The sequence below is a fragment of the Notolabrus celidotus genome, chromosome 18 (genome assembly GCF_009762535.1).
Source record: "Notolabrus celidotus isolate fNotCel1 chromosome 18, fNotCel1.pri, whole genome shotgun sequence".
NCBI lineage: Eukaryota > Metazoa > Chordata > Actinopteri > Labriformes > Labridae > Notolabrus > Notolabrus celidotus.
The window spans coordinates 18,961,653-18,985,098 of record NC_048289.1 but is presented as its reverse complement, the minus strand read 5'-3'; the positions used below and the strand labels follow the sequence as shown (position 1 = coordinate 18,985,098).

General features: G+C 41.2%; 1 protein-coding gene and 1 long non-coding RNA gene across 2 annotated transcripts in view; one reads left to right on the top strand and one right to left on the bottom strand.

Moving 5' to 3' along the window:
• Positions 1–8,650, bottom strand: part of LOC117829719 — a 31,945-nt gene extending 23,295 nt beyond the window's left edge. Inside the window, exon 1 of the long non-coding RNA XR_004634678.1 lies at positions 8,552–8,650. This is a non-coding gene — a long non-coding RNA (uncharacterized LOC117829719). The remainder of the gene's footprint in view (positions 1–8,551) is intronic.
• Positions 7,943–22,743, top strand: med1 (mediator complex subunit 1). The gene is made up of 16 exons (XM_034707345.1): positions 7,943–8,127; positions 10,028–10,134; positions 11,851–11,929; positions 12,286–12,340; positions 13,721–13,853; positions 13,993–14,021; positions 14,149–14,220; positions 15,641–15,715; positions 16,328–16,488; positions 16,624–16,735; positions 16,962–17,086; positions 17,199–17,326; positions 17,452–17,653; positions 17,744–17,839; positions 18,002–18,107; positions 18,187–22,743. The coding sequence occupies exons 1-16, from the start codon at positions 8,007–8,009 to the stop codon at positions 22,010–22,012; spliced, it is 5,427 nt and encodes a 1,808-aa protein (XP_034563236.1). The 5' UTR covers positions 7,943–8,006; the 3' UTR covers positions 22,013–22,743.
• The last annotated feature ends 703 nt before the right edge of the window (positions 22,744–23,446 follow it).

The following is a 23,446-nucleotide window of genomic DNA, read 5'->3' as shown; positions in this document are numbered from 1 at the left end:
TTCAACTCCTCCATGGGTGATCAATCAATATTTTCAACAAGTATCATGTATTGGATCATAAAGTGGAATATCATTGACTCGCTCATTGTTGTAACTAATCAAACCAAAAGTTTTTGTATTGCGATTCCACTTTTCCAAACTGGAGCAGACAGAAGTATCGACAGCCTGCAGGGTTATTGCTCGACAATTTCCTTTCATTTTTCATCATCTTCCAAAGTGGCTGAATAAACACTCAGCCTATATGCTGTGGACTGAAGGTTTATGTTGGTACAGACACAAATATGAGACTGGCAATAAACCTACAGCAAACATGAGGTGTGCGCGTTCACTACACACATGCACACAGCTTTGGGCAGCCATGTGGAGTGTATGTGCGAGAGGTGGCGTTGCTAGGAGCACCAGGTTGTGTGCAGAGAGCGGCAAAAGAGACGGCAGTAGCGACGGCAGCAGCAGCAGCAGCAGCAGCAGCAGGCTGGCAGTAGAGAAAGAAGAAAGGAGTGGAGCAATGCCAAGAAGATTCCCCCTGAGAGAGTGTAGGACGGGGGAGAAAGAGACAGACAGACAGAGGTAGAGGGCAGGCTGAGATGACTCTGTGTTTCCCATTGAATCGTATAGGAGCAATTTACTGAGGCAAACATCTAATGGGCAACTCTGACTTGGATATAACTCTAAAATGGTCGTTAAAAAGTGAGGAAAAAACAGCTTTTAGGAGGGAGAATATTATGGCATGGATGCACGGAAATGGTGATAGAACAGCAGGAGGGGGGGAAGATGGTTTACAAGGTTGACTGGAGGGATGAGGAAGAGAAAGAAAGAGATGGAGTCAATCTGTTGGGGCTCATGTCACCCATCCGTCAGATAAACTGTTACCCTATCTCCAACCGGCCTCCACGTCACTTCCTCACCTCTGCGCATAACCCCCGCTGTGCCTCACTCTCGTCTTTCTATTTGTGTGTCTTGCAATTCCTCCCTTCCGTCTTGCTCCTCCGCTATCTCCCTTCCCTTATTTTGTCTTTAAAAACGGGGCGTCGTGTGAACAGGCTATGCAAATGAGATGGTTATTACCCCACTGCTCATCAAGCCGCGCAGAGGAGACATTAATAGGCTGATGAATATGCATGTGAATTTGTTAATTAAGTTAATTATTCTGCTGAAAATGCATTCGTCTTCCAAGGACATCTTCCCCAGGATTTCAACCTGCTCCACTCATTAGTCATGCGATATTTCATACACAGAGTGAAGAAGAAGAGAGGGAGGCAGACAGTGGGAGGGAGAGTGAAGGAAGGGGGGGTGGCAATGCCGTTTTTGGAAAGTGGGTGCCATGAACAGTTGGGGTTGTTAAAGTGCGGGGAGAAAACAATGTATTTTAATGTCATCAGTGCACACAATGGGACGCAGAGTAACTACCCATAATAGCAAACCACATCCTGCTCTCCAGATATGGCACATTATTCCCAAAGAGCTGGAGTTTACACTTTCAGAGTTTCCTGCATCGTTTTTTTTTTTTATTTGTGCTCCCTTCTACCTCACTGGTTACTTCCCCCTAATTGCTTATTAAAACCCTCTTAAATGAACTTTTTGTGCCAACTTTCCAACACATTAATTAATTGTTGTAGCCAATTAAGTGCCGTTGTGCAAATGAGCCTCATCACAAATGGTCCTATAGGGCCGACCCCTCCTCCCTCTCTCCCTCTCTCCCTCCACCACCCTCCCAGCAAGTCTTCCCAGCTGCCCTTACACTTCAAGGCACTCGCTGCCAAAGAAGCAGAAACTGTGTCCTGATAATGCTTCACTGTTTTTCTGGACTGCTTCCAGCCTCCAGGCTCACTGATCTCAAACTTGTATGAGAGGTGAAAAGCAAAAAAAAAAAAAAGAAGAAAAAAAAAGGCTCAATCTTTTTCTTTTGTTTGGCACATTTTGTACAGGAATCAGCTTAATAAAACTGCTTGTAAACCAACCACACAAACCATATAGCAAATGTGTTATTTGTATCGCCTGTTTAATTCGTGCAGTAGCCGTGGATTGCCAAGGAGGCATGTATGCATCAAATAGGCGATCTTGATTCACAGCAGGTAAAATGTGAGTTCAGCTAGAAAGATGGCGAAAAAAAAAGGAGGGGAGTCAACTTCAAAGCACTCAATAAGGTTGCCAAGCTGTTCGCACACCTACATCCCCTGTGTTAAAACTGGAAACAAGCAGAAGAAATCAAACACGTGTTTATGGAGATTTTATACACTCATTTCCTTTAATGCTGTATGAATTTGCAAGATGGTGAAAGGATTATGATCAGAATTAATTTTTGTGTACTTATATTTTTTTACTTTATGTATCTTCAGCATTTAAGTGTGTATGAGGTTTCAGCTTCTATACATATTGATTATATGTTTTCTGTAATATTTCTTGTGTGTATGTTTTTTTCAGTGTAAGTCAAAGCAGTGCACTAAGTCAGGTTATATCACAAAATAAAGCATGCAAATACCACGGTAATCAGCTTCTTTAAAGCTCCAGTAAGGAGTTTAAAACTAGCTGTAACAAAGACTGAAATTCATTCCAGTGTCTCCACGTGACTTAAAAAAAAGCAAACAAGACCATCAGACAGAGGACTGATTCATTTCTTAAAGTTGATTTTAATGCTTGTAAAATTTACTAGGGGGTAGGTGCCAGAGGGAGCGATTAGTATGGTCCTGCCATAAGAGCCTTTTTCCCGTGTTTAAATAATATGTTTTACTATTAGAATTAGGGGTGGGAATCGAAAACCAGATCCGACTTAGAACCAGTTCCAATTGATCAATTCCATTGGAATTGTACACCTCAAATGTTATCGATTCTTCTTAACGATTCATTTCCCAGCACGACGCCACAGTACATTGCATTACGTCACACACTATGCGACGCAGAACTCCTTCAACCATGAGGAAACATGGGGAGGAAAAGTGTTTTTCCTCTTGTAATTGACGGAAAATGTGGCACCGAGCGCGGATAAAATACCTCTGCGATGGCCCCCGAAGGAAAAGTGTTTTTCCTCTCCAAATTCTAAGTATTTTCCTCCAGGCTCCAGGGGCCACATCCGGACTCACGCGGCCGAAAATGAGGCACCGAGTGCGGGTAAAATACCTCCGCGATGACCCCTGGAGGAAAAGCGTTTTCCCTCCCCAAATTCAAAGTCTTTTCATCCAGGCTTGAGGGGCCAGATTGAGACTCACGCGGCCAAGAATGAGTTCAACCTATTGTTCAGTATGTTCAAGTTGAATATGTTCATGTTCAGTCTTGTGCAGACATAATTTCGGAAAAAATAAAATGGTTCCTTTTGGTGCGGAAGACTGTGTAGAACTATTTTTCCCCCTCAAAAAATTACTCAGGAATCGTTAGGAGAATTGATAAGGAATTGAATTGATAAGCAGAATCGACAATGGCATTGACATTGATAAAATCTTATCAATTCCCACCCCTAGTTAGAATACATTGTTCAGCAAAATAACTACCAATGCTCGTACAGGACAAACTCAGCAGAGATAAATTGCCACCTTGTCCATAGGGGGAGCTAAAATCAACACAAATCAAAAGTGCCTCACAGGACCTTTAACTTAGGTGGAGTGAAAACCTACAGGCTGTTAAATCATCCAAGGTGGTGTACATTAATGTTCATCTCTGGTGCTTTAAAGTGAAGATTTGAATGCTTTGTAGCCATGTGAGATACTTTCAGATTATGCAAAGACTAAGGGGGTAAATGTAAAAGCATTACACTAAAACAAATGCTCTGGCAAAAAAAGTACGAGGATGAAAGACAAAAAAAGGGTCCTGAGTATCCATTCATGACAAAATTGTAAAATAAGGTTTCCAAGCAACATCCCAAAAAGTGGCAGAAGAACAAGACAAAAACTGAACCAGAACAGAAAAGAAAATGAAAAAGGAATTGTAGGGAAGACATGTGATGTGCATCTGCTAAATCACTGCTCACAGGCAATATTCTGAAAACGTGACTGTTTTTTTTCATCAGAGGCAAAATTGTTCTTCTTGGTGAACTAATGGTGCAAATACAATGGAATCATTTTGCAACTTATTGTGCAGTTGATCAAAAAGATAGGAAAAGTTTATTGTATATAACTAAATATTCGGTGCAGACAGAATGATGACAGCTTTCCGGGTCATTGAATGTGATATTTAGTATTCGGGTTTCTTTAGCTTTCTCGTGAGATAAACATTCAGCTTTCATGTGTTGACCAAGGCTAGAAGGAAAACAGGGGGAAGTATGGGGAAGATCACTTGTTTGTGTATCTCACTTAAGCGTAAATTAAACTTGTGTAATTGTAGGATTGACTTGTATACAAGTTTGGTTTCAGTATTTGTGGTAAAATTATGTTTTCATTTCCCACACAGGTATACTCCTTTTACTAAGACTGGTGTTAAATTCACAGTATGGAATATGAACAACAGTTATCAACATTCTTAACATCCTTAACTTCATTACTTGCAAATGTGTAAAAAAAAAAAACAAGTATGCAACTGTCACTGGCAATTTATGTAACACCAGAAGTAAAAATAGGATTGATTACAACAGAAAATTGTGAAATATAAAATGATGTATGAAGCAATATACTAAGAATTAATTCACCTTTGGAAAAACTTCCTAAAGGAAAGCTGAGAGATTTTGACATGAAATGATTATAATGAACAGTAATTATGGGACCGAGGTGAGAGCAGAACGACTGGGATAAAATTGTAAAGGGTCAAATGTGTTTCTCAAATTTTCTGTACTGCTGTATCTACATGTAACATTTTATTTTTGCATTTGTCTCAATTACTGTTTGTCACTTGCCCTTTGTTGATGGAATACCGTATTGACAGCCTAGACTGAACACTTTTTTTTAGTATGCAACGTTTGCAAAAATGTGAAATCCCCAATAAATATTGATAGAAGAGAGTTCATATAGAACATATGGTTTAAAATGTACATGATCTAATTGTGTAAAGTCTTTCCTAAAAAGGTATTGAGAATGTTTACGGGGGACTGCCTTTCCCAAAATGTGAACCTGTGGCTTTTTCCTGTTCTCAGTTGAATAATATTTTTACAGGCTACATGTCAACAACAGGCAGTGACACCACTCTCGAAATGGGAGTTGAACTTTCTTTTCTTCCCCCCCCTCGTGTATGGCTCCGTCCACCCTTCTGCCATTTGAACATGGCACCGATACACCCACCAGGAGGATTAGGGAAGGTTTAGCAAGTGTGCCAGCTTCGCTCCCTGTGCCACCCCTTCCCTCGGCACAGAGGGGGGTCCCGCTTGGCATGGCAAGGTGAACTAGCCTCTGATTGATGGGCATGGTTTCAGCCCCGCTACTGTGCTCCCCAAGGCCCGAGCCTCCCTTTTCCCTTTCTCCGACTGCTGTCTTGGCAGCGGTGCCCACCTCCTCTTCCTTGCCAGGCAGCCAGCTAAAGCTCCTGGTGGGCACATCAATTACATAGCGGCACCTCCCCTATTTTCTCATGTCTATCTGTGGGTCTGTCTACTGTCTCAGCCGATGCCAATCTGGTCCCTCTCCATCTCCACTGCTGTCTATAGCTATCTCCTGTGTGTAAATGGTGTGTGTGGTTTTATGCCCATGTTCTCAAATCTATCTTTGCAAATGCACAAATGCACATGTATTCATGCACACACACTCCTGCTCCCTCTCTCGGGCAGGTCATAATGGTTGGTGGGAAAATCCTCCCCAGAGAGCCCTCATTGCCACAGGCTCAGCTGTACAAAAGGCTCAGGTGTGTGAGTGTGTATGTGTGTATGTGCGTGTGTGAATGTGCATCTGTGTGTGTGGTTGGCAGTGCAGACGCGTGGCTGCTTACAATGTCTTAATCTACTGCTTCATTTTCTATTCTTTCCATGACACTGAATCATACACTGCAGTGTTAAAGTAAAAGTAGTAGGAAAAAACAATCATGTCAAGACTAAAAATAATTATGCTTCAAATGTCGATAAACATGAATATTTCAACCTTCTTTTGGATTTTGGCTGTTGGCTGTTCTTGGCAAATCATGAATCATTTACTCGCAGTGATTGTACGCCATCTGGAGTCTTCATCAGATATTGTCTTTTTTTTTAAGCTGTCTAGTCAAGGGGTTTGAGTTAGTTTTGAAGAGATGCATACACAGTCTGTTTAATCATGCTGGTAAAATCGCTTGGATAATTGAAGAAACAAAACAGATTCATATCAAACACTGTCCTAATCTTTATTACAATGTTTTCAAATACCGTCCACCAACAAAAATTAAACATAAATATATCTCTCAAACATTACTTTCTGGCTGAAGTCAAATTCGGCTTGAAACTACTTCATAAAATTGTTGTATGGAAACAAATCTTCAAAGGAAAATGCTTTTGTCTTATAGCAAGACCAGATTATCGAGGAATTACCCAAACCTTTCGGATAGTTGTGATAGGTGTTCTCAGGCACCAGCAGACCTGACTCATATGTTCTGGTTGTGCTCAAGCTTAGTGGAGAACTGGAAGTCCTTCTTTAGTTTTATGTCAGAGATACTACAGGTAACATTAGTCCTATCACCACACCATCACATATTGCTATTTTTGGAATCCCTGAGGAAGGTACTAAAATAACTGCCAAACAAGTACACCATTCGTGGTTCAACAGATAAATGTTAAAGATGTTGGCAGCCTCTCATCTCTCACTTTCAAAGAATGTAATCTATTTAGCTGAACTAAAGTGTCATGGCAGGATGATTGTATATGCTCACTAGAGATCTAGGAAGAACATGTTGATGATTGATAACATGTCCTCCTTTGTTGTTACTATTGATATTGTTTGTTTCTGTATTATTATTATTATTATGTGTTTATTTATTTATTTTTTCGTTAGGTTCACTCTCTTTTATACACTTTGCATAAATGTATTTATTTGCTTGTCTCTGTTTGTTTTACTGCAGTTATTAAATGCAGAGGTGTCAAAGTGTTCACATTCATTACTCAAGTAGAAGTATAGATACTAGGGTTTAAAAAAACTTCTGTAGAAGTTGAAGTATCAACTCAAGCTCTTTACTTAAGTAAAAGTGTAAAAGTACTGGTTTCAAAATTACTTAAAGTCTAAAAGTAAAAGTAATGTAAGGGGAAAACAACGCCATTAAGGACAAAAGCTTAGGCTGCGCCACAGGGGCCTGTAGTGCACTACCCCACCTCCCAAAAAAACATTTTTCTAAAGGCCATAATGACTATAATGTTATATTAATATATTAATGTTGAAATATTTGGGTTTCACCCACATTTATGCCCATTTAAAATGAACGCATTATTGTACAATGCAAATACATTAAAGAACATATATGTGTACTACTGAGCATTAACGTGTTTCATGGAGCAGAAGATATGATTACTAGTTTCCTATAAGTATTGTAATGATGCAAAAAGTCAAACTTCACAGGCATGTTATCAACAGCCTTTATTGGAATATCAATGTACATAAATGGTTCTTATTTTGTACGATGACAAGCCGGAATGAAATATGAGTAACGAGGCTATTTTTAATTGTTATTATAGTATCATAAACACACAATGATGTTGAATAACTGCCAGATACTGAAAGTTAAGGGCTAACTAGGAAAAAGGGGCAGAAGCACTCACTCATAGCACAATTCTACAGCCATAAAATCTAAATAAATCCAGGCGGCCTGAATATAATTATAGTCATAAGAGGGTTAAAATGTAAGGAGTAGAAAGTACAGATAATTGCGTGAAAATGTAAGGAGTAGAAGTAAAAAGTCGGCTGAAAAATAACTACTCCACTTAAGTATAGATACACAAAATGTCTACGTAAGTGAGGTAACGAATTATTTGTGTTTCGTTACTTGACACCTCTGATCAAATGTTGAATAAAATGTGGTTATTAAAAAAAAGGAAATGCTTTTGTCACTAACTGGCTCAGTGGAGAAGAGTGAGTACGGAAGCCCGGATGGAAAAGTCTGGAAAGGCGAAGCGGGTAAACTGAAACAGCAACCGGGGGACAATGGCGGCGGGGCCTGGTGTTTCCATGCAGAGCGGGAGCCCTGCAAGAGAACTTACTCTCTCGGTTCAGCAAGGAGGGAATCAGACTCATGGAGATCGACTCAAACCCGAGGAGGTTACAGGTGGGGATGTGTCCCTGGTTTATTATTGTTGTTGTTATTGTTGTTGTTGTTCTGGCTTCCCTGACATGGCGACTACTCAGTCAACCGCTAACTCATCCGTAAAAACAGGCGTAAATAAAACGTTCTTCTTTTGTTTTGAGATAATTTGATTATTTTAAAACCTCGTGTATAAACGTGGTCATTTTTATGAATTGAATGCGTGTTTTTTGGAACAAAGCATCGTGTTTTGTTCTGTTTGGCTAGCTCTGTGTAGCTAGCAAACAGCTAACGTTAGCATGTCGCCAAGTTTGAGGAAACCTTCATTCACAGTAACTTTAGAGGAAACACACTGGAGTCAGTGTAAGCAAATCATCGACCCCTAAGAGCATTCCATCATTTTTTTTAAACATACGTGTTGCACTAAAATGAAAGTAATGCCACTTACCAAGCAGAAAGTTACAAGCTGTGACACTGAAGTGCTTTGTTATGACAGATATTCTGATCACAAACACTGGCCCGTGTTTCTTTGACATGTATGTCTGTTTGACCAAACGGACTTTCTCTCATGTGGGGCTCATTTTATATTTTTTTAAGAGGTCATGTGACTTGATTGATTAACGTCGCAGTATTTTTTTCGGTTTGAAGTGATGGAAAGTCCTATTGATGCTCCAACTAATCAGAACAGATCAGAAACTTCACAGTAGAAACTCACCAAAATGTATTATCACCAGTGGTGGAAAAAGTACACAGCTTCATTACTTAAGTCAAAGTATAGATCCTTCAGGTCAAATATTTCTCCAATACAAGTGAAAGTTGTTCAGTCAGATTATTACTTGAGTTAGAGTACTGAAGTACTTTCTTTTAAAAATACGTACGTATTCAAAGTACTTTTTAAAAAAATCTCAAAATGTTGTATTTACACAAAGCATGATGGCAGTCAAGAATACACAGGAGTACATTCTGTAACACTATGTTTTATTTAGAAACCATTACTTGACATCTCTAAAAACTATACCATGGAATAAAATCAGAAACTAAGTTACTCCAAGCACAGACAACTTAGTTTAAATATTCATCTGGAATTAAACAAATGTTATGTAGCTCAACACGCTTTCTCAGGTTGGACAGTTACTTTTTGTATGTTTGGGCAGAGTGGGAAACAGGGAGAACATTTCAAACGATACATATCATTCTTCATTTCAAAAACCTCTAACACGGGCTGAAGATATGACCACAGGTGCTCAGGTGGAGAATTATAGCCATCATTACCACCTCTAAATGAACTGCTTGGTCTGGGTGAAATGTGCTCTGTGTTTGCTCCACGATCAACCGTGGAGATGCACAATATACAGATATGACTAATTGACAGACATAATCCAACAACATGTCTTCCCCCACTGTCAAAATAAAACAAAAATACAGGCATAGATGTTTTATGGATAGAGGTTGTTACAAACAATCTCACAACTCATTGTATATCTTAAAACAAAGACCTTTTTTGGATTGTTTCAGTTGTTAGCATTTGTCATTCAGAAGACAAATATTGTATTTTTACTCCACTACATCCCTGAAACAGTAACATGTGTTTGTGTAGTTCTGTTTGTCTCAGTGGTTTAGTTACAGCTGTGATATTTAGAATAACTTTAGTGTCAGTAGTAGCAGTGTAGTTAAGTAGTTAATACGTTTTATGATCTTTGAAACAGTTTGTAATTTTATGACACAATGTTGTTTAAGGGAAAGCTGCTTGGAGCCATGCAGACAATTCCTCCAGCATGTTTAGTTAAATGAGTTGTATGAAAAGTATTAAGAGAACATGGAATCTTAGTTTTACAGCCGTGAATGTCTTTTAGAACAAAGGAAAATACATCAGTACAATGTGTGTGTATGTTGAACAAATGTCTTTTGTGACATAATTTTTCAGAGGCAGAGAGGCAGAGTCGCATGGCTGCCTTGCTGGAGAGGCTTCATGCCAAACACAATGCGTCACGGCCCTGGCAGGAGACCTCCAAAGTTGTGCGTCAGGCCATGGTGAGACAGACACATCTTTATCTTCAAAATGAGACAGACACATCTTTGACTGTGGAAAAGTTCAAATTCTAAGATGTGATGGAATTTCATTCTGTTTGGACCTGAACTGATGAGGCAAAGAAAATGACCGCGGGGTAGGAATAATATGGCCAGCAGGTTTTCAATAATTAGCTGCCAAAGGAAGCTTTCTTCTTGAAGTCTTTCAGGAGTTAGAAACAATCACAATAATCAGTACTAAACAAACAAGAGGTCACTACCACGCATTGTCACTCGTCCGTTTGGGGAGAGAGCCACCCCAAATGTCTAAGTTCAGAAAGCTTCAATTCTGCATTGAAGGCAGAAGTTAAAGGATCTACCCTGATGCTACTTAACCGTCAGTGAAAATAATGCTTTAGTTTTGTACTTGATAGTTTAGGGATTACTCATAACTTGCAGCCTGAATAAATACAGTATCTCACAAAAGTGAGTACACCCCTCACATTTCTGCACATATTTAATTATATCTTTTCATGGGACAACACTGAAGAAATGACACTTTGATATAATGTAAAGTAGTCAGTGTACAGCTTGTATCACAGTGTAAATTTACTGTCCCCTCAAAATAACTCAACACCCAGCCATTAATGTCTAAACCACCGGCAACAAAAGTGAGTACACCCCTAAGTGAAAATGTCCAAATTGGGCCCAAAGTGTCAATACTTTGTGTGGCCACCATTATTTTTCAGCACTGCCTTAACCCTCTTGGGCATGGAGTTCACCAGAGCTTCACAGGTTGCCACTGGAGTCCTCTTCCACTCCTCCATGACGACATCACGGAGCTGATGGATGTTAGAGACCTTGTGCTCCTCCATCTTCTGTTTGAGGATGCCCCACAGATGCTCTATGGGGTTTAGGTCTGGGGACATGCTTGACCACTCCATCACCTTTACCCTCAGCTTCTTTAGCAAGGCAGGGGCCATCTTGGAGATGTGTTTGGGGTCGTTATCATGTTGGAATACTGCCCTGGGGCCCAGTTTTTGAAGGGAGGGGATCATGCTCTGCTTCAGTATGTCACAGTACATGTTGGCATTCATGGTTCCCTCAATGAACTGTAGCTCCCCAGTGCTGGCAGCACTCATGCAGCCCCAGACCATGACACTCCCACCCCAATGCTTGACTGTAGGCAAGACACACTTTCTTTGTACTCCTCACCTTGTTGCCCCAACTCACGCTTAACACCATCTGAACCAAATAAGTTTATCTTGGTCTCATCAGACCAAAAGACATGGTTCCAGTAATCCATGTCCTTAGTCTGCTGTCTTTAGCAAACTGTTTGCGGGCTTTCTTGTGCATCAGCTTTAGAAGAAATGTGAGGGGTGTACTCACTTTTGTGAGATACTGTACCTTAAAACACGTGTAACATTCAAGATGACCCAGCAGTGTCAGCCTTGCATCCATGGAAGTGTCCCTTATCGGTTCATGTTGCAGCACTAACAAAAAAGACCAACTATTTTTAACATATTTATAGTAATTAATCACTTTATTCAATGAGATGCTTTTTAACATTAAGAAGGTACCTGAGAGCTTTGTAGTGACCTTTAAGTGTCTAAACTTTTGTGCTGGCTAAGGCAGTTTTTAAACAAACAAACAGGAAAGTCAAATCTTGTTTATGAAGCACTTTGTCTTTTTCCCCAACTATGTTCTCACTCCTCTGTTGTTCTTCATGCTGTGTCCCAGGAGAAACGGGGCGTGATGAACGCAGCAGGTCACCAGCTCCTGCTCACCTGCCTAGAGACCCTGCAGAGAGCGCTGAAAGGTGAGGCCATCAATGCGAAGGACAGGAACACTAGGGACAGCAGGGCAGCGCTTTCTATTTACAATGTGTCATTTGCTATCATGTTGACTGAAATAAACTGTTGAATATTCTAGTTTATGTAAATGAAAGGGGCCAGAGTTACCAACATGCTAATTCAGGACAAACTAATGATGTGAAGCCAGATTCATACGGCCTGAATGGCATTGGTTGCTGTGCACTTCTGATGACTTTTTCTTTTAATTGTATGCATATAGGTATGTTGTGTCTTTAACAGCAGCACCCTTGAGCAACATTTTTTGATATAGTGTCATTATTACGGGATTTAAAACTTCCACTACCTCTTTACTTTTTTTCAGTCTCATCTCTGCCCTCCATGACGGATCGTCTAGAATCCATCGCTCGGCAAAACATGTAAGTTGTTTTCCTTTCACTCGTGTTTTCTTATTTTGTGTCTCACACTGATGAATGATTCAGAAGCCAGCCTTTGAAGGAAGAGACAAAGGCTCACAGTGGGTGAATGGTGATCAGGTTGATTATTTGTTGAAGATTTCCCCCCAAATTTCACTTAAAATTGAAGCAAAAAGCACACCACAGCTCTTTTCTTTACATGGTTAGTTGTACTCTTTATCAATCAATCAGACTTTAGATAAGATAAGATAAGATAAGATAAGGTATTACTTTATTGATCCCCCCGGGGTGGGGGGGTGGGGGGGGGTATTCAGTTGTTACAGCAACCCAGACATAAGTACAATCAAGAAGAAGTTTCAATAAGTAAAAATAAAATAAAATAAGTAAAAATTGATAAATAAAGATAGAATACAATTTAGATATATACAATGTTACAAATGGAATTCAGATTAAATAGCAGTAATTACAGGCAGTATTAAAAATGATTCAGTAGTGAAAGGTTGACATGTAATTATGGTTGGTAATGACAGATTAAGCAATAAATAGAAATAAATATGGGTATGTAATATGACTGTGAGTTGCAACCTAAAATAGAATAACCCCCAGCCCCGACCCCAAACCCACCCCACAAGCCTAAGGTTAAGAACACAATATATGCAACAATAGTAATAAAAACAATACAAATAAAAGGAAAAATCAAAAATAAATAATAAGTTGCTGAACGAACTGAGGAAGGATATCTTAATGAGGAAACACTGGAGGTAAAATAAGATGTTAAAACTCAACACAGGAAATTAAAATCACAAAAATAAAATACATTTCTAAGATAATAAAACACTAAAATATTAAAACATTAAAATAAAATAAGATGCTATAATTAAAATGAATACTTAAAATAAATAAAGTAGAATAAAAGTGACTACAATTTGAACTAGATAATAAATAAATAAAACTAGTAAGAATAAAACTCAGTTAAAAGCGAGACTAAAAAGGTTGGTCTTGAGTTTGCTTTTAGAAATATTTATACTCTGCAGCCCTCAGATCTTCAGGAAGGGTGTTCCACAGGCGTGGGTCGTGATAACAAAAAGCCGCCTCACCTCGGGTCTTAGTCCTAACTTTTGGTACAATTAAAAGTCCACTACCTGAAGACCTGAGGGCTCTCACTGGCTCATATGATAAAAGCTAATCTGATAAATAAGAAGGGCCAAGACCATTAAGAGATTTAAAAACCAATAAAATAATCTTAAAATCTATTCTAAAATATACTGGAAGCCAATGCAGAGACTCTGGTGTAATATGGGCCCTCTTTCTGGTGTATTTAGTGTATTTAAACCATTTTCTATTGAACTCCTAATCTTCTGTTTTTTTGACTTGTCCGTACAGGCTTGGCTCACACCTCAGCCCATCAGGAACAGAGTGTTACATCACATCAGACATGTTTTATGTGGAGGTGCAGCTGGACACCGTTGGGCAGCTCGTGGACGTAAAGGTTGCTCATCAGGGAGAAAACCCTACGGTCAGTTGAATTTTACTTCCTTATGGCTTCAGATTCTCTCTCCAAGAATCATATTTGAAATCAATTCTGCACTTGTGTTAAACAATGTTATTCAGTTGTGGGTATTGAATTGCTCTTTTCTTGTTGTTTTTGGTCACAGAGTTGTCCTGAGTTGATTCAACATTTGAGGTGTGTAGGAACCAAACACTGCACTATCCACACTCGTATGATGACTATAGTGTAGAAGTCTTATTTCTGTTTTCTGGAATGAATCAGACACTTGTGAGAAATATATCTCTCTCCTGCTTCACATCAGGGAGAAGAACTTTGAAGAGTTTTCCAAGCATCTGAAAGGACTGGTTGAACTGTACAAGCTCCCTGGAGACAAGTAAGTAGGAATAAGACTCAACTGGCAGAGCAAGAAATGACAAATCACTGTTCTTTTTAGTCGTTTTCAGTAACTGTTGGTCCGGATAAGTACTGGTTTTGTTTTGTACTATGGCATGCGTTAGCGATGTTCCCAAGTGACTAATCTGCTAGTCTTTTTTAATGAAAATAAAAATTCCAGCTAGCTGTCAAGTTTAAATGTTAGAAGAACTCAGAAAAAAGTCAAAATTGAGTTTATTTAGCACCACTAAAAGAGGGAGCACAGAGTCTGCAGGTAAATAATGTCACTGGGTTTGCTTAGTGTGGCTAAAGATAGCAGAGCTAGCACCACCATCTTTCAGCCTTCCATGCAAGTTAACGTCTACATGTGTGTTTGTTACGCATCGATCAGTAAAGGTAACTAGGGCTGCAACTTCCGATTATTTTTGGTGTCGACTAATCTATCAATTATTTTTTCGATTAGTCCATTTGACATGATTATTTGGCTCAAATATTTGAGGGGTGCATGAGCCTCTCCTCGTCACAAACTCATTCACACGCCTTTGCTTAGCACAACTTAAATAGAAGGAACAAAATAGAGTATTGTTGTTTTTGTATTATTTTACTATTTTAAGGCTATATATATACAACATGTTTTATAACAGTGCAGTAAGTTAAACGAATTATCACTGATTTCTTACTGAGTAAATATGAATATCTTATTAAATTTATAGTAATCTGCTTCAAAACACACAAATTGGACGGATTTTTACAACTCAGAATGAGCGGTAGTATTAACAGGAACAGAAAAGAGACAACATGTACATGTACTGGCCAGCATGTGATTTTATCATACAACTATAACAATTAACAACAATAATATGACCCGTCAACGCTACATTTTCTGTGTCGACGAATCTTTGTAGTCGACGTAATCGATTATGTCGACTAATCATTGCAGCCTTAAAGGTAACCAGACACAACTTTCATACAACTTGATCTCCATACTCTAAATCAAAAGTGACAATGCACCGTGCTACAAGATACCATCCGTCATCTGTGCTTGTCTACAACTGGATACTCATCAACAACCTGAGCTTTAGCATCAGCTAGTGGCGGGTGGCTGCACTACAGCCCAGACACAACATATGCCTGTCATTTCCGGCCTACATTTGTAAAATGTTAATCAAATGAAGTGTTACTAACTTGTTTATCTGACTTGCAATTCTGGTGTCAACTAGTGGGGTTGATATTAAATTGTGTTGTCGATTAAACATGCACAACCCTAGTATGCGCATCCAGAAAATGCTCTGATATTGCATTGGGTGTGAAATTCAAAACAAGTTATCCAAGATTAAACATGTTATTGGAGACATGCTACCTGTCTTTGTGATTATCATTATTATTGTGCCAGTTGTCTCATAATACTTTCTGTGTTCCAGTAAGCTGAAAACCAAGATGTATATTGCACTGCAGTCTTTGGAGCTTGATCTGACCAAGATGATGCACATGTTTAGGTAAGTTCCTTTGCACTCATCCTTGTTTATTAATGTGAAGGTTTGGTGTTTAACAGGGGGAGCCTGGGGAAGTTTATTTCTAGGAATGGATACCTTTCAGATTTGAACCGATACGGTACCGATGCCCGGTCGGTACCTATAAAAGTACCGAATTCGGTACCCATCCCTAGTTATATCATGCCAGGACCAAATAATGATAACTTTATAGACTGACTACTTCAATTACAATTAAAACAAGGCAAATAACAATCAAACAGGGCTAATATTAAAAGCAAATGGTGTTATAAGATCACTTCTCTTGCTGTGTTAAAGTCTGGCAGTCTTTGGATGTTACACATGCTGATGCAGGAATGAAGTGCATTATAAATGAAGCTAATAGTAAATTTCAAAAGTTCTCATCAAAAATAACTAATAAGATTACATTTGTGTAGTGCCATCGTCACAAGAGCACACGCAGCAACAGAGTAATGTTGTCTCCTTATTAGGAGTTTTACCTGGTATATGAAGATGGAGCATCTTGTTGTTACTTTTAGTTTTTTAACTGAACATTTGCTGGTAGCATGATTGATGACTAAAAAGCCCAATATGATAAACTCTGTATTTTCTTTCTAGGTTAGCAACCAATGCTAACACAGTAGAGACTGTCCTTCATGGCAGTGTGGGCTTGCTGACAGCTAGAAGTGGCGGTCATCTTGTTACCCTTCAGTGTTACGTATCCCCTTATGACGTATTTGAGGACGGCATTGGCACACAGCTCAACCTCACAGACAACAGTAAGTGCAAAGAGGAAGTGAATGACTTTTCTAATGGGAAAAAGAATATAGCATTTGCTAAAGGATTGTGAACATACTTGTCTGATCTCTCTCTCTTGTTCTCTCTCTTTGTGGACACTTGAATTATCTTTCTAGTTCCACGCTCTCTGGGTGTCAGCGTTTCAGTGACAATTGAGGGAACCTCTGCGGTGTACAAGCTCCCAATTGCTCCTCTCATAACTGGATCCCACCCTGTGGACAACAAAGGGTAAGAAAACTGTATATCACTTTTTAGGTTCTTTATCCAATCCTGAAAGGAGTTACTTCATTGTTGTTCTGGTATACCTCTGTTTTACAAGCATGCAAAATATAACAAAGTTTTAGAGATAACTGCGCCAACATGGCAGACTTTTTGTCATGAATGAACAATTATTCAATAGATTTCCTTGTCTGAGAATAGAGACAGATGATGATTCCTTTTGGGTGAATTTCAGGACACCATCTTTCTCCAATGTGACCAACTCAAACTGTGTGGATCTGCCGGCTTGTTTTTTCCTCAAGATGAACCGGCCAATGCCTTTCTCACTGTCCTTCATTCAGAGATTGGGCAATGCTACATGTGAGTTCACCCCATGGACGGTGTATGCTTAAGTCAAAAACTTGCACTTGAAGAAGTGTCCTTTTTTTGTTTGATGATTTAAACTGACGTTTCTTTTTGTTTTTTGTCAAAGCCATCCCAGTGTTTGAGAGTCCCCCCAGCCTCTCACCGCTCTACCAGTTGATTGTTCAGAGCCAGCGACAGCTCCTTGAAGAGGGCAGCTCAACACCACCGCCATCACACAACATGCACTTCTATTCTGTTAGTAGACACACAATACCTTGCCTCAAATCATTAATATGTTGACTTTTCTAGTGACTTTTATTCAATAACACAGCCAATACAAACACCACATTTACAAGAAAACTGTCTTTATATGACCACAGGTATTGCCTGATCAGCAGCACTGTTATTTTCTGAATGGTGATGCACCAGTCCAAGACGGTCATTCTCTCCAAGGAGCACTGGTTTCCAAGATCCCCTTTCGTCACCCAGCACAAGTGCCAACCCTGTTGGATATCATTCGGCACCAGGCAGCTTATAACAACTTGATTGGCAGCTGTGTGAAACGAACTTCCCTCAAAGAAGGTAAATATCTGGTCTCTGGTTGACTACATTTGGACTAAAACCTTGACTTTACACATTTCACAAGTTTAATATTTTTTTGTTGTTGATCAGATACTGCAGGCCTTCTGCAGTTTGAAGTGTGTCCTTTGACCGACTCAAGTTTCAGCGTTTCTTTCCAGCATCCGGTCAATGAGTCATTAGTCTGTGGTGAGCACCGACTTAAATAAAATCTCACAAATTCAGCTTATGAAGGTATAAATGTAATACATTTTTGAGTAATAGTAATTCAACCTATGTATTGTGGAATCAGACGCCTCCTCACTCTTTGCTAATATGAGTCCTCTGTCCTATCTTACCTCCTTCCTTTAGTGGTAATGGAGGTGATTGACTCCAGACAAGTATCCTGCAAACTATACAAAGGACTGTCAGATGCTTTGATCTGCACTGATGAGTTCATAACCAAAGTGGTTCAGAGGTGAGATGTCATTTCCTTTGGATGCATTACTTAAAGCAATTTTTTGTTATCTTAATTAATTGTTTCCTCCGCCTCTTAGATGCATGTCCATCCCTGTAACCATGCGGGCAATTCGGAGGAAAGCAGAGACGATTCAAGCAGACACTCCAGCCCTCTCACTGATTGCACAGACTGTGGAAATTATGGTTAAGAATAACCTGCCCCCCTCTGGTAGTCCCACTTACAACATGGCAACAGGCGAAGGAGGTAACCCAATGGGACTGCCTGGGCTTACAGAGGGCAACACACCTACTGGAGGAGGACCCTCTGGGGGACCTAATTATGCAGGTCCAATTACTTCCTTGTTCGGGATATCCCGAGGAGGGCAAAGCCAAGGAGGAGAGTGTCCAACGCAAGGAGGGGTGGCTGGCCAGCAACAACAGCAGCAACAACAGCAGCAACAACAGCCTGGCCAAGGTCACGCAGATGACTACAACAAAGTGACCCAGAATCCAATTTTGACAAGTCTGTTGCAGATAACTGGAAGTGTAGGTTCCAGTCCAAGCTCTCAAAATGCACCACAACCCCACCAGACACCACCCCCTACATCCTCTCCCGCCAGCAACACAAAAAATCACCCCATGTTGATGAACCTGTTAAAAGACAACCCCACACAAGATTTTGCTACACTGTACGGTTCTAGTCCATTGGAGCGGCAGAATTCTTCATCTGGTTCCCCCCGGACAGATGGTATGAGCGGAACGTGCCCTAGTGGTTCCACAAAAGGAAAGAAGAAGCGCCCACGGGGGACAGAGAAGGGTGGCATGTTGCCAGGAGCTGCTGCAGGTGCAGGTTTAGGAATGAAACAGGGGTCTATGCCACTGCACCACCAGCACCATCAAGTCTCACACGAGGATGATTTTCACCGTGAGCTCCTTTCAATGGATGTGGATGCATCTCAGAATTCTATCTTTGATGTTAACCTAGCTGGTGATGGACTAGATACACCCCACAGCATCACTCCAGCACCCAGCCAATGTGGAACTCCACCCTCTGGCCCCAGTCTGCCTTACTCACAGTCTCATGTCCAGTCACAGCAGCAGCACTCACAGGGTACTGTGCCACCTCGTATTGTCCGCCTCTCCAGCTCTGACAGCATTGGACCTGATATCACAGAAATTTTGTCAGATTTGCCAGAGCAAACGGGGAAAGGCAGCCATGGGCAGCACCCTATTGGCAGTGGTGGGGAGGACGGAGGCCCGCTTGGTACTCCGATCCGTGACTCCTCCAGCTCAGGTCAGGGCAGTGCCGTGTTCGATTCTGCAGACATATTCAACACTAACAGCAATGAGAATCCTTTCACTGATGCTGCCGACCTAATTGCTGAGGCAGCTGCAACTGCCGCCACTCCCACCAGTGATTCCTCTTCCACCAACTTCTTCCCTGATGCGGCAGATTTCAACCCTGACCTTCTGACATCAGGCCAGGGCTTCTCTCAGAACTACTTTGATGACAGCTCCCCAAGTGCAGATGGGGAAATGGACTTGGTCAAGAGTTTTGGGGGAAGTAGCCAGCAGAATACTCCATCAGGAACACCTCAGAACCCAACTCCACATGGGCAGAGCACCCCAGAGCCCTCAATGAAGGACCCTTTTGATATGGGGATAGTCTTTGAAAGAAACAGTGGTGGTGGTGGTGGTAAACCACTTCTGGGGCAGGCTCCTGATTTGGGAGACACACATGGCGGAGGGTCTCAGAGTCCCCTCATAATGGGTCTTGGTGACTTTAAAAGTGCAGAACCCAAAGTCAAACAGCAACAGGGACTCATACGGCCAAAGGATGAGAATGGAGGAAGCGGAGGGAGCAGTTCTGGGATGGGGAGCAGTTCATCAGAGGGCAAACAAGTCAAACGTAGCAGGACCCCTTCCAGTGAGGGAAAGTCTAAAGAAAAGCCACCCAAACGCAAAAAGCTGGACCCTGATGGAAAGTCCCCCTCTCACAGCTCAGGGGGGCGACCATATACACCACCTAGTGGTGGCTCAGGCTCCGGTGGAAGCATAAGTGGAGGAGGGTCCAAGTCTCCTGGTAGTTCAGGACGCTCACAAACTCCTCCAGGTGGTGCCACACCTCCCATTCCCAAAATTACTATTCAGATTGCAAAAGGGACTATAACCGGGGGTAAATCATCATCCCATAGTGGGTACACCTCCAGCAGCTCAGCCACAAGCAGCACAGGAGGAGCAGGGGGGACAAGCAGCAGCAAAAGCCATCACTCTCACTCATCTTCCTCTGGGAAGATCAAGTCAAAGGATGGTTCAACAACACAAGGAGGAAGCTCCAAGCCCGGGAGTACAGGTATGGGGGGTGGACCTTCTCAGTCTAAAGGTTCCTCCCAAGGAATGGGTGTTGGAAAACCAGGATCCTCCCCTATCACCAAACATGGGCTGTCAGGGCCTGGGGGTAGTGGAGGAGGACTTGGAAGTAATAAAATCAAGACTCAAGGTGGCAAACCTCCTGGTTCTCTCATGAATCCCAACATAAAGCCCAACATATCCCCTTCCCACTCCCGCTCCAGTAGCTCTGGGGATAAATTGTCTTCTCCTATGAAAATGCAGCAGTCCCAGGTCCCAGGGACCCCTCCTTCCTCTAAGGCCAAGTCACCTATGGGCTCTGGAGGTGGCAGCTCAGGAGGGTCAAAGTCTTCCAGTGGAGGCATGAGCTCCCAGAAGCAGATGGGTGGGGGCTCTTCCTCTGGTTCTACATCTTCCTCATCATCCTCTAGCTCATCGTCCTCTGGTTCCATGACCTTCTCAGGCTCCCAATCTCAGTATGGTGGTGGAGGTGGAGGAGGAACGGGAGGTGGAAGTGGAGGTAGCGGAGGAGGTGGAGGAAGCGGGGGTGGAGGTAGTGGAGGGGGCAGTCAAAACAATGCGAATAACCCTAACGCCAAAGGGAAGTCTCCCAGTCGTAACAAAAAACCCTCTCTGACAGCAGTTATAGACAAACTGAAGAGTGTAGGTGGAGGAGGTGTGGGGGAGGATGGTTGTGAGGGAGGGCCACCTGTTGCTGGATCTGGATCTGGATCTGCTCCTGGGAGTGGTGGTTCTGGCAATGTTCCAGGTAGTGCACCTTCAAACATGGGTCCGTCCAAGCATACCTCATCCTCCCAAAGTGGGGAGTATAAGCGAGAGAAGTCAGATAAAGAAGCGAAAGCAAAAGTTTCTGTTTCAGGGGGGAGCAGTGGGGATAAAAAGATGATGGACTCTAAAACAGGAGGGGTGGGTTCGACCGGCCTGGCCAAAATTATTATTAGCAAACCTGATGGTGGCTCGCCAAGCATCAAGGCAAAAGTAACCCTTCAAAAAGGAGAAGGATCCAGCGACTCAATGCGTCCTCAGATTTCTAGCCTCAAAGCGTCCCCTCTCTTCAGTGGTTCTACTCCTAAGCATGACCGTTCCTCCCCGAGCCACAGCCGCTCACCAGGATACACCCCGCTCAACCACGACAGCGAGAGCGAGTCCGGGAGCAGCTCTGTGGCTGAGAAGTCCCACCAGAACAGCCCAAGCTCTGATGACGACCAGGCTGTCCGCCCACTTCCCCCACAGGACTACATGAGCTCCATTTCCCTCAGCTCAGGGGAAAAGCACAAGAAACACAAGAAGGAGAAGAAGAAGCAGAAAGAAAGGGAGAGAGAGAGGGACAGGGATAGAGAACGGGAAAGGGACAAAGAGAAAAAGAAGTCCTCAATGTCCATGGGGCAGTCCTCACATCAGATAAAAGCCGAAAGTTGGTCCCGGTCACCAATATCTGCTTCAGATTCATCAATGTCCATGTTGGGTTCAGAGCGTCCATCCAGGCCAAGTCCTATGTACATGAGAAATGAAGATGATGACCTCATGGACTCTGCCCTAACTGGCAACCTGTAATTTTATTTCAAGATCTTTATCCTTTTTTTGTTTACCCAAACCATTTTAACATGCCTTTTAACATAAATAAGAAATGTGTATTTATTTAACTGGATCTGTCATTGGAACTGGATACAAAAAAAATTATGGGTAGTTTTATCCTTGATCTGTTTTCATGTATTTAAGTCATTTTTACTATCCTCATCCAGTGTTGGTGGGACGGTGGAATGACATGATATCCAGTGATTAGGAAGCCCATTTCATTTGACAGTAATTGGTACTCTATCTTACACATTTGCCCCAGATCAAACTTTGTTAAAGTCCATCTATAATATTTCTTATTGAAGTATATTTGAGAGAAACTGACATTTTTGTCTTTCTCATCATGCTATACTTTAGTATCATTAAACATTAATCATTTGTCATATAAGTTTAACAAATAAGCTGCTGTTATGCGATTATGGCTAAAATAACCTTAAACTGTTTGTTTTCAAAATATGTTCATCATCTGTTATACGAACAGAGTATTGTAAAGTAAGAAGGGTTACAGTATTTAGTTGCCTTTTTCTGATCCAAATGGGAAGTTTTAGATTTTGATACATTTTAAACTGTTACTGTGTTAATAGTAGTGTCGGGGAAAAGACTGAGCCCAATGATGAGAATGATGAAAGTGGGGGTAAAGTGAAAGTTGGTAATTTTTTAACTGTTGAAGTTTTGGAAGCTTAAAGTAAACATTTTACTTCTGAAAAAAACCTTGTCACATCTCTTTCTTTTCTGTGTAGCAATAGTAGCAATGAAAATGTAATAACATATTTTTCCCTAATCTAATTATTACCAAATTATCATCTTTAAATACTGTAGTAATAGTTTAAATGACTTGTGATCATTCAATTCCAAGAGGAAGAAGTAAATACGTCAAGTACAGATGTATGGTAGAGCATGGGTTCCCAAAGTGTGGGTCAGGACCCCCTGGGGGGTCACGGGAGACAAATGGCGGGTTGTGAGATGTCTTTCAGAATCGATGTATTTTTTAATGACCTAAAAATAGTACATTTTACCCATGATAGTAAGAAATATCGACAAAAATATTTGCTAAACTTGTCATAAAACCATGAAAATAGAAAATGTAATGAGTTTTCTGCCTTTCTTTTTGCCAGATGACTCCTAAGTTTAGGGTTAGTGAACAGTTAATTATGAAAAGCATCAGTAGCAGCAGGTTCATTCATAACAGCACAGGAAACACAGCCACATGCTCATATAGGTAGGCTAATTTTCTGCAGACCAGCTAAATGAAGACACATTAAATTACTTTGAGGGACAGTGGGGGTCGTGAGTCTTTGGCAACTACATTTTGGAGGTCGCGGGTTGAAAAGTTTGGGTACCCCTGTGGTAGAGCATAGCTGTGCATGAGTCAAAAGCTTGTCTGCAAAGCTACACTAGGTGGCAGCAGTGGAT

Coding starts and splice junctions, on each gene's coding strand:
- med1 (XM_034707345.1), top strand. CDS start 8,007: ATGGCGGCGGGGCCTGGTGTTTCCATGCAGAGCGGGAGCCCTGCAAGA. Junction 15,716..16,327: donor AAGATGATGCACATGTTTAG/GTAAGTTCCTTT, acceptor TTTTCTTTCTAG/GTTAGCAACCAATGCTAACA. Junction 16,489..16,623: donor GCTCAACCTCACAGACAACA/GTAAGTGCAAAG, acceptor TTATCTTTCTAG/TTCCACGCTCTCTGGGTGTC.